At 37.9% G+C, this 11,617-nt stretch overlaps 2 protein-coding genes across 7 annotated transcripts in view; one reads left to right on the top strand and one right to left on the bottom strand.

Annotated features, from left to right (window-relative positions):
* Positions 1 to 3,579: 3,579 nt before the first annotated feature.
* Positions 3,580 to 8,226, bottom strand: esm1 (endothelial cell-specific molecule 1). Its single transcript, XM_058414748.1, has 3 exons — positions 7,710 to 8,226; positions 6,508 to 6,648; positions 3,580 to 5,687 (listed from the first exon to the last, which is right to left on the bottom strand). Exons 1-3 carry the CDS (start codon positions 8,080 to 8,082, stop codon positions 5,563 to 5,565), a joined length of 639 nt encoding a protein of 212 aa, XP_058270731.1. The 5' UTR covers positions 8,083 to 8,226; the 3' UTR covers positions 3,580 to 5,562.
* A 2,668-nt stretch (positions 8,227 to 10,894) lies between these two features.
* The window catches only part of LOC131368683 (probable E3 ubiquitin-protein ligase HERC1), a 46,138-nt gene continuing 45,415 nt past the window's right edge, over positions 10,895 to 11,617 (top strand). For all 6 annotated transcript variants that reach the window (XM_058414722.1, XM_058414721.1, XM_058414720.1 and 3 more), the window contains exon 1: positions 10,895 to 11,181. The gene's annotated coding sequence lies outside the window, so the exon portion shown is untranslated. The remainder of the gene's footprint in view (positions 11,182 to 11,617) is intronic.

Here is an 11,617-nt window from a genome sequence, read left to right as displayed (position 1 = left end):
AGTGACCAGTTATTAGTAACGGTGTCTCCAATCTAATCTCTAGTGCTCTAACAGTTGAGAAATGATTCCAAGGTGAAATTAGAGAGTGCAGGGTTAGCCATGATACAGCACCCCTGGAGCAGGGGGGGTTAAGGGCCTTGCTCAAGGGCCTCAATGGTGGCATCTTGGGAGTGCTGGGGCTTGAACTCCTGATCTTCCAGTCAATGACCCAGTGCCTTAACCACTTGAGCTATTAGCTAGGACCTGAAACCTTGCTACTGTATCTTATGCTAGAATCCATGCTAGACTAAATTGGAAAACATGCTAATCTAGGGGAATGTAGCACCTTTTACAGTGGACATTGTCTCAAAGCAGCTTTACAAAACAAGAGAAACAAAGAAAGGAGAGAAAAAAATTGTTTAATTGGAAACTTAAGCTCAGGTGGCTTAGTGGTTAGCATGTTTGCCTCACACCTCCAGCATCCTGGGATCGAGTCTTGCTCACTGTATGTGTGGAGTTTGCATGTTCTCCCATGTTTGGTGCAATTGCTCTGGTTGATGACCCCTCACACACACTCTTCTGCCATCTGGAAAGAGGTGCTGAAACATTTGGGCCTTCACAACCAGACTGTGTAACAGTTTCTGCAATCAGGTATCTCAACAGAGAACTGAATTCAGTTGGACATGGATACACTGAGAACTGTGTTGGACATGGTGTTGTACACACACAACAGAGAACTGAACTGTGCTGCACACATCACCTTCTTACACTTTAGTGTAAAAAAAGTGTTTACACTTTAAATATTTTATAAATACTTTAATTATTTATAACTCTTCACTTGGTCACTTTGATTAAATGTATCTGTTTTAACTTAATTACTTCTGTTACTTCTGCTGATATATTCACTGTCCTAACCTGTTTCTATCCGTCTTTGCACCCACTGTTAACACTCAGAGTCGGTGTTATATGTCTTGTCTTGTCATCTGTCTTGTGCGCTTATGTTGTATGTTTAGTTTGTAAAGAATGCACCCATGTAGGAATAGTTTAGCTCTATGTTTGATACCTGTACTCTGTTTTTGTTCTGTGTAGCACCTCTGGTCCAGGAGGAACATTGTTTCACTTCACTGTGTACTGCATTAACTATATATGGTTGAAGTCACAATAAAGCTTCTTGGACTTTGACTTCTGACTTTGACTTGCTGTCTTGATTCTTGGGGTGTTTTCTATCCACATTAAGGAACTTTATCAGATGCTAAACTGAGTCGATTTGATTGGTACACAGTACAGTTGGTCTAAATAAGAATATAAGGAGTGAAAGATGTTTTTTTCCTTCTGGAAATGTAAGAATAAGTCCTCAGGATGAATAATGTTCAAGTAAAGTATAAATACAGAAAGGTTTATCATTCTGTATCTACAGTAAAAGGGTCATTAGCCGTCCCTGAGCTCGGTGTTCTGAGAAAGCTGGTAAATAAATCAGCTGTGTGAAAGCCGGTGTTTGTGATTTTCCGTGTCCTTGTTGATGTTTAGGTGTTCGGAGTTGCGCTCTGGGAAAGAAGCGCAGAGGATCGGCACTTCCGGACGCTCGGCGTTCCTCTCGGCCTGTGACGTGTGACACTCAGAGAATCCCAGGCGCTTTTTTTGGCCCTCCGTGTCTGAACGAGACACAACAACAACAGGAAGTAGAAGCATTTTCACAGGTGTCAGGAAGCGCAGGAAATAAACAAGTGCAACGCTGGAAAACAGGCTGAATGCGGACACTCCGGAGAGCGCTGGGTATTTATAACATTCACAGGGGTATTTTTGGTGACGCTGATGTAAGGGCCAAGCGGTGAGAAAGAGGAAGGGAACGATGGGAGTGATGAGAGAGAGCGATGAGAGAGAGCGATGAGGACGTTTAGATAAAAAAAAAGCAGCTTGGATTTAGAGAAAATGTTTAGGTGTCGGTTCGGGGTTCGGTGAGGACGGGTTCAACACATTTCGGTTACGGGGTACGTGTGAGCTGGGTCCCAGAAGTGTGGGGTGGGTTTTTTTTCTAGAACATTTGCAGCACTCAATAAATACTTAATATTTGCAAAAAAATTAAAAAATAAAAACTTTATTATTTATAATAAAAATTGAAACCTCTCATTTCAATATCACTTATTTAACAAACTTTTTATACTTCTTCCTTTATTTATTGTATATATTGATTTGTCCAATAAATATTTAGAGCCTTAAAAAGGTTTCATGTAATAATTAATTTTTTTAATTAAGTTTACAGGCGGAGCTAATGCTCAAATATTTAATTTTTGGCATTTGCAGCACTCAAGAAATACTTCAGATTTGCAGAAAAAAGTTAAAAAACAATAATGTACATAAAAAATAAAATAAATAAAATTTTTAGCAAACAGCTCGATTAGCGGTCATGTAAAATCCCTTAAAGTTTAATTTCTTATAATTTCTATGATATTGAATAAAAATGTAAATCCCAATCCAATTTTAATATCACTTATTCAAATCATATATATATATATTGATCTGTCCATTAAAAAACAAGAGTTTTCATGTGATAAGTTTATAGGTGGAGCTAGTCCTCAAATATTTAACTTTTATCTTCTTTTTTTCAAATTTATAGTTAAAAAAGTTATAAATCCCAACTTTTCTTGTCCAAATTGAGTGTTTTTTTATTATTATTATTTGAACAGGTTTCTAAAATGATTCTATAAACTTTGCAGTGGCTAAATACTGACACAAATATCTACAAGCAAACAAACAGTGAAGGATCATATTCTACTCAACTACCAAAATTATTCATAACATGTAGTTTTATATTTTTTCCTGTGTTGAAAATAATAATAATTATTATTATTATTATTTTTATATTTTAATTTTATTTTATTCATTATTGTTGTTTTTTGAATATAGGAATAAGTGTTAATAATACTTTACATATAATATAAAGTATTATTATATGAATAGATATAAATATACATATACTTTATATATAATAATAATAATAATAATAATAATAATAATAATATATTATTATTATTATTATTATTATTAAATTGTTTGTACTTCCAGTTTTTAAGTATTTTATATGGGCTCGAGAAGCTTAAATAAATAAATAAATATAATTTGTTTTATAATTTTTTAACAAAAAATTACCTTTTTTACCCAGTTAGAAATTTTTTTTAACTGTATCATTAAGAAATAAAGCATTAAAATTCATTGGGATTTTAAAATGGTGGAGATTTGTGGAGGGTGAGATTTGTTCTGTAGGTATAACAAAAGTAAAATTTATTTTATTTAAGAAATAAAAAGCTTAAGTTTGGAATCACTGAGCCTGGTATTTATTGCAGAACTTGATAGAAGCTTTGAAGCTTTGTTGAACTCGTCGACTCTCAGATGTCTACTTTTTCTACCAAATTCTTTTTGTTTTATTTAATTAGGATTTTTAATTGATTTTCTGAAGCGAATGTGTAAAAAACTTAGCTTCTATAAACACCTGGACAAATAAATATAGAATTCCATTAAAACTGACTTTAATGTAAAACCCTAAACTTTACAGAAGAATATTTGTGACCTGAGTGTAAGACACGGACCATCATCACCACAGACTTCCTTTAACTTTCTTTATTTTTTTATTTTTCTTGTTGAATTTAGCACCAAAGCTCAAACAATACAACGCAACAGAAGACACATGCGGTGTGTTATACCTGGAAGTGACAGGAAGGTCAGAGGTTTCAAATAAAAAAGAAGAAAAGACTCACAGATGGAGGCTGAGATGTAAACATGTAAATATGCTGCTTTAGTAAATACGTGTATACGCTATACTTTATGATTACATAAACATCATCAAAAAAATAAAGGTCTCTTTTCGCGTAAAAGTCGTTGATCAGCTAAGATGGGTTCATGAGCTCCTCATGAAGCTCCTAGGATTCTAGGATAAAACCGTGACCAGGTGCTACGACATCCAGATAAAATGAGAACTTTATTATCATCTGAATCAGTTCAGTTCTACCTGTTAGGCCACGCCCTCTTTTCTCTTCTTCTACGATCTTTTATTGTTTTTTATTTTTCCATGTTGACAAATAATGCAGCATCCGAAACGACCGAAATGAAAGAAATATGTTGATTTAGCATATTACGATGCTAAACTAGATAAAAGCTACTGGCTAGCTACATTAGCATCGGAAACCATGGTGAAAAACTGAAAAAAATCAAACGTCAGACCTCAAACTTCTCTTAACTGATCAACAAGCTTTTATTTTTCATTCGTGTGTATACTTATGTGTGTGTGTGTGTGTGTGTGTTTCCACGTGTCCATGCGTCTGTAAGTAAATGTGCACGCTTTGGTATAAAACAATGACTTGGATTTAACCCTTGTGCTCTGTCCGACTCCGAAATACTCGAAAAAAAAAATTCTTACCTATCTTTCATCTATTTATCTATCTGTATGTCTGTCTGTCTATCTATCTATCTATCTATCTATCTATCTATCTATCTATCTATCTATCTATTACGTCGCTGATGTTTAGTGCCTTAGAGCAGAAAAACAGTGAACTTTGGTACATTAATACTCTTCATGTCAGAGTTCAGAACAGTTCCAGCTTCAGCTCTGAGGGTTAGACAGCACTGACACTGGAGACTCCTCCCACACCTGCTGAACAAACCACAAACACCTCCTTCACAAGGAGACGAGCTTCACCATACCAACAGTTATTCATGTACCAGTTCAGTCAGTGAGCCGTTACCATAGAAACGATAGCGTAGAGTATAATATGATAGAAAAGAATAGAGTAGGGTAGAGTAGAATAGAATAAAGAATAGAAAAGAATAGTATAGAATAGAGTAAAGTAGAGAATAGAGTAGAGTAGAATACAGTAGAAGAGAAGAGAAGAGAAGAGAAGAGAAGAGAAGAGAAGAGAAGAGAAGAGAAGAGAAGAGAAGAGAAGAGAGAATATAATAGAATAGAGAATAAAATAGAATAGTATAGAGACTAGAATAGAGTAGAAGAGAATAGAATAGAATTAGACAGCTTCTCCCTCTAGAATTTCAGTTTTGTTGTTTGTTTGGTTTTTGGGGGTTTTTTTGATTGAAAACTTATAGATTTGTTAAATCACAGGTCAGCTCAGGATTTTTCTTTAGTCTCCTCCCACTGAGGACACGTGTCATGACTCTCTCTTCCACATGTGAGCGTTAGAGGAATTCTGCTGAACACGTGTAGTTGACATCACGTAACGCGTCTCGGAACAAATCTGCTCAATTTTACGTTCATTTCTGTGATCGAGAAATCGTGAGATTCCGGAGAGATGGATAAACACTGTGCTGTTAGAGGAAACAAATCTCCTGACCAATCAGAACGGTGAGCCGGACAGCCCTGTGGTGGACGTATGCACTGTCCGAGCCACAGAACAGCGGAGTTAAATCCTGTCATTAGATAATAGAGTAAAAAAACGAAAAGCTTTGATAGAATATTAATAGATATTTTTTAAAACATATTAAAATATATCCCTTTGTCATTTCTTTAAGTTACTATGCTACATGCGGACTGTTCGAGGCGAGGCGAGGCGAGGCGAGGTGGGGCGGGGCGAGGGTGTGTCAGCGAGGGGCCAGCCATTTCGGAGTGGATGATCGCTCCGTGTGTCCGTCTCCAGCATTGCTGTTGCTGTTGCTGTTGTTGTTGTTGTTGTTGTTGTTGCCGTCACCTGACGCCACCTCGTTACCTAAACAAACAAAAATACAACAGTAAACAGTCAGAGTTAATAACAGCGTTATAACTTACATCCTCCTGTCCACAACCGTCCAGAGGAAAACTGTCTGTCTCTCTCTCTGTATCTCTCTCTCTCTATCTCTGTCTCTCTCTATATATTTCTCTCTCCTTCTCCCTCACTCTCTCTCTATTTCTCCTTTTCTTTCTCTCTCTCTCTCTCTGACTGTCTTTGTGTCACTCTTTCTCTCTCTCTCTCTCTCTCTCTCTCTCTCTGACTGTCTTTGTGTCACTCTTTCTCTCTCTCTCTCTCTCTCTCTCTCTCTCTGACTGTCTTTGTGTCACTCTCTCTCTCTCTCTCTCTCTCTCTCTATTATAAACAGTCTCTCCTCTCTCACCAGTCTCTCTTTAATTCTCTCTCTTGAAGCTGAAATAAATAAAATGGCAGCTTGTCATGTTAGACATGTCTTCCCCTCTGACTCACGCTGACTCTTCTTCTCACAGAAGACGGTGTTTAATCCGTATGTGAGGTGCCTGTGAAGGAGCCGTTGCTATAGAAACGATAACCAGCTCATTAACGTTTATCTAAACCTGCGCTATCATCAGAGATGCTGTTACAGGAAATGAATCAAGATCTGCTGGCCAATCAGAGTGGAGAGTTCAGCAGGTAGAGGAGCGCGTCAGGTTAGTGGATCTTTTTTAGTAGAATTATCGATAATAAACTCAGGATTTTGAACTCCACTAGAAGGTTAAAGTCTTTTCTTGTGGTCAGTCAAATAGTCAGATCATTCAATGCTGCGGTCAGACACTGAAAGACTCTGAGATCAGATGCTCACCCTCGTGTATCTTGAGTGCATTGGCCATTTTAGAGAAGAATTTGAAGGTGAGACAGACGCCCGTCTCTCTGTCACACAGTCCCCCGGCTTTACAGTTACAGGTTTGACGACACTCGACTCCATACGTCCCGAACGTGCAGTCTGAGGAGAAAAAAAAGAATTATTTATTATTTAATTATTTCCTTTCATTTGGACAATGAAATAAAAATGTAAAATAAATAAATAAATAAATAAATAAATAAATAAACAAACAGAAATCCGTAATTGAAGAAAGAAATACAATACAGCTCTAAAAATACAACACAGAACTAAATTTTTTAATGCTAAACATTGGGGGGGGGGGATGTTTGTTTTTTAATTCTGTGAAATGTTTAATTTTGATTTTTTTCCTCAAATAACTAAACAATTCTTTAACATTTTATCTAACATTTATTATATTTATCTAATGTTATTTTTTTTGGTACAAAGTTTTAACAGTGTTTATAACAGTGAAGTGTTAAAGAGTTAGGATTATTTTTTACAGTAAAAAGGGCAGTTTATTAATATTAATCAATTAAACAGGTGAGTTATTTAATGTAGGAAATAAAAAAATACTCAATTATTTAGGCTGTTTATTGACAGAAAACTAAATAAACACTTTATAAACGTGTATTTATGATTTAAGGTTGTCTCTGCAGCATCATCTCTACCTCAGCACAAGAGGAATAAACATGAGGAGGATCTGAGCATCTGGTTTCATCAGGACCTGAGCTGAGAAGCAGGTAAAGACGTTAGGAACATCGTGCTCTCTCTCTCTCTCTCTCTCTCTCTCTCTCTCTCTCAGAAGTGCAGAGTTTGGGTCTGGTACTGGACAGGACAGTGGTACTGGTTCTCATCCAGCTGTAGGCTGAAACCTGACCTCTTTACCTGCTGCACGTGGACGCGGGTCATTCGGTCCATTACTCACCTACCACTGCAGGTGATGTCAATAATATCTATCTATCTATCTATCTATCTATCTATCTATCTATCTATCTATCTATCTATCTATCTATCTATCTATCTATTTTTAGGGAAAGAGAGCTCATGCAAGAAACTTAACGCCGAAAAAAATGCACCCGAGTATTAAAGCAATTCACGAGGTGAGTTCTCGCTCAGAGGTTGAGTTGAGTGCACGCGCACCCCCACGCGCAGGCGTCCATGACCCTTAGCCCCGCTCTTACCTCTGCACATGCCGTACTCGTCCCCGTACTCGTCCTCGTCCTTGTAGAAGTCGCAGTAGAGGCCCGGGCCGCACTTGACGCCGTGCGCCCCAGACACGGTTCGGTAGCAGTGCTCACCACGGCGCGCGGCGCACACGCGGCAGCAGCCGCAGTCGTCCAGCACGGTGCGCGCGCAGCGGGTCACGCCGCAGCGCGCGGGGTCGCACCGCTCCGGGCAGTTCACTGCGTACTTCACGCTCGCGCCCCACGCCGCCAGCTCCCGCGGCTCCAGCACGACCAGCACGGCCAGGAGCAACAGATGATGAGGAGGGGGAAGAAGAAGATGGAGGGGATGGTGAGGAAGATGATGAAGATGCTGCTGCTGCTGCTTCATGGCTGCACGAGGTTGGAAGCGGGAATAAGGCTCGAGCGGAGCACGCTGGCGCGCTTTAAAACCGGCGCGTCAGTTTCCTCAATCCGGTGTCGGTGATGCTGAGGATGCTCGAGTGGGTGGGATTTTATTCATCTCTTCCACCAGCAGGGTTGCCAGATTGAGTGTTTTTAAAGCAACTGTTGTTTCGTGTCTGAAATATTTATCATTTATTATTAAATTAATCAACAACAAACATAACATTTTATAGGAAAATTATACTTTAGATTAAAGTAAAATAAAAATATATATACTTTTATTAGCTATCTAACATGGACGTTTGTTTCTTTCTTCGTTGTTTATTTTCAATTAAAAAATATTTTAAAAAAAATAGCTTTATAATTAATCTTCCCTTACTTGCGCAATCAAAACAAACGATTTTTTAAACTCAATCTGGCAACCATGGCAAACCTCGCATCCATTGCATCCATTCTCTCTCTCTCTCTCTCTCTCTCTCTCTCTCTCTCTCTCTCTAACACACACACACACACACACACACAAACACGTCAAAATCCGGAAGTGATGTCCAGGATCCAGGAATTGAAGCTGGTGTAAAAAGTGATGTCACTTCTTTAGCATAGGATGTTTGTTTGCACGTCAAAGCCCCCGAAGCACCCTCCCCCTCTTTACACACACACACACACACACACTATAGACCCCACTTCTTCCGGTTCCGGATTCCAGATGTGATCCTCCTGTGAAGTTTTTTTCCTTCTTTGGATATGCTGATTGTCCTGGTCAGAGAATGACGGGGGAAAAAGATGAATGATGGTCATTAGTACAACAACAACAACAACAACACTACTAACCATCATCATCACCATCACTTTAGTACTCACATAAGTACATCATTTATGCGTATTTACGTGTTTGTTTGGGTTTTTTGCAACTTAAAATAAACTGAATAATTTAATAATAAACAAGCCAGTCTTTTCATTCCGAGAATTCCGTCTATCCTTGTTTACTGATTACGCAAACTGTGCCTCATCTGTACCGGATAAAACTGGATTTCTTTGTTTGTTTGTTTGTTTGTGTGTTTGTGCAGGTAAATGAATAAACACTCTCTGCTGTATGAAGTTATTCAGCTGTTTGTTCACTTATAAAGTCTTGTATGGGGAGGAGGATGAGGAGGATTAGAGATGAAGAACACAGGATCCAGGATCAGGGCAGAGATTTCTACAGCTCAGGAGAACTGAATCTGTCTTCTGGAAACTTCTTCCTTGACTCAGCTTTCTGTGCTCAGCTTCACTGCTGCTGCAGCAGACTGAGCCACAAGATGGCGCTGTGGGATCATCTGAACCTGCATGAATTTCATTTTACCACTACTACACCACTCTCAGAAAGAAAGGTACAAAACTATACCTTTAAGGTACACGTGGCCGTCGCTGGGGTGACACCCTGAAGGGTACAATTTTGTACTTCTAGTCAGAGGCTTTACAACTCGTTCAGGGAAAATAATTGTACCCCAAGGACTTATTGTGTACCTTTAAAGGTGCCATTATATTTTTTGTTCCCCTAGGAACAAAACTGTACCTTACCGGTACCCTTTTTTCTGACAGTGTATGACTACTTTTTCTACTACTACTATTACTACTTCTACTGCTAATAATAATAATTCTTCTTATTATAAATTCTTTAAATTCGGTAAACTTACAATACAATACAATAATGAATGTTATACAGCACTACAGTATACTACTCTATGATATATTGTAGCGTATATACTACACTATAATACACTATTCTACACTACACTGGTCAGCCATAACATCCTGAGCAGTGACCGGTGAAGTGAATTAGACTAGAGTATCTCCTCATCATGGCACCTGTTAGTGGGTGGGATATATCAGGCAGCAAGTCAACATTTTGTCCTCAAAGTTGATGTTAGAAGCAGGAAAAATGGACAAGTGTAAGGATTTGAGCTTTGAGTTTGATGAAGGGCCAAATTGTGATGGCTAGACCACTGGATCAGAGCATCTCCAAAACTGCAGCTCTTGTGGGGTGTTCCCGGTCTGCAGTGGTCAGTATCTATCAAAAGTGGTCCAAGGAAGGAACAGTGGTAAACTGGAGACAGGGTCATGGGCGGTCAAGGATCACTGATGGACGTGGGGAGAGAAGGCTGACCCGTGTGATCTGATTCTTGTTTGTTTGTTTGTTTTGTATTATCTGATAATGTATTATAATACATAATGTAGTATATATAACCATGTTATAACATAATAAAAACTGTATATTAATATAAAAAACCCATTTTATTTATTACATTTAAAATGAATTAAATATAATATTAAATATATTATATAATATAGTATTATCTCTCTCTCTCTCTGTCTAGTATATATCTATACTATATATTTTATATTTATAATTAAGTACTGACATTTTATTAAAAATTAATACATTTCATTTATTTAAAAAATGCCATATAGTGTAATATAAAAAAGTAATATAATAATGTAGATATAGTACAGAGTCCACAAACAATTAATAATCCTAGAAGACGTTAAAAATAAATAAACAAAAAGAAAACAAACACAACAACCCTGTGTAAACAAAACAATATTTTATATAAGCCTAAAATATATACAGTTATTATTATTATTATTATTATTATTATTATTATTATTATTATTAACGTTGTTGTTGTGTACACATTATAGTGAATCCCAAAAATAGCGCACCGGCGCGTCTAACGCAAAGTGCGCAGCGCGCTACGTAAACTGCGCATGCTCCGTATCCATGGCGGCGCTTTAACAGCCCCAGTGTAGCGCAGGTCCGCTAGCGTGAATCGGAGGTTAGCGGACTAGCCTGGCTAAGCTACTAGCACTTAAGCCATATTCTCTTCCACCGGGACGATTTCAAAACTAAAATTCAAACAGAATTGACTCTTCCCTAAAATATTTACGGTTGTAAAATGCCGTATAAAAGGCTGTAGTTGCCTGACGGGCGTTGTTTACAGGAATAATAATGATAATAGTAATAAATATTGATAAAGGAATAGCTGCGTAAAGCTAACGTACAGGAGAGAGTGGCTGGGTGTGAATGACACCGGGAACAGAGGAGGTAGGATCTGTGGTCCGTTCTTACACCTTCGCTTGTTTTTTAAGTCTTTTAGGACAGATTTAGGACGGATTTAGTGTCTGGATTAAATCAATAATGCTGTCTTCTGAGCTGTCACTTTGTTTTTCAGGCGTTTTAACCCCTGAGTTAGCGCTATAAGCTGAAGATCTGTCAGTGTCATTAACGCCTCGTTCTCTCTCATGCATCATTCCTCTTTCAGCTTTATTAACATCTTTATTTCAGGTTAAGATTTAATCAATTCATTTCAGTGATAAAGTCAACCACAGTGTATGTGTGTGTGTGTGTGTGTGTGTGTGTGTGCGCGCGCCACTTGTTTGACAGTTTTATGGTGTTTAATCCTCTGTGTGTGTTTCAGTCAGTGGGTTTCATATAATAAAATATTCATGTACAATAATTTCTATAAAACCTGCTAAATATC

The sequence above is a fragment of the Hemibagrus wyckioides genome, linkage group LG18 (assembly GCF_019097595.1).
Source record: "Hemibagrus wyckioides isolate EC202008001 linkage group LG18, SWU_Hwy_1.0, whole genome shotgun sequence".
Lineage (NCBI taxonomy): Eukaryota > Metazoa > Chordata > Actinopteri > Siluriformes > Bagridae > Hemibagrus > Hemibagrus wyckioides.
This window is presented reverse-complemented; position numbering and strand designations above follow the sequence as displayed.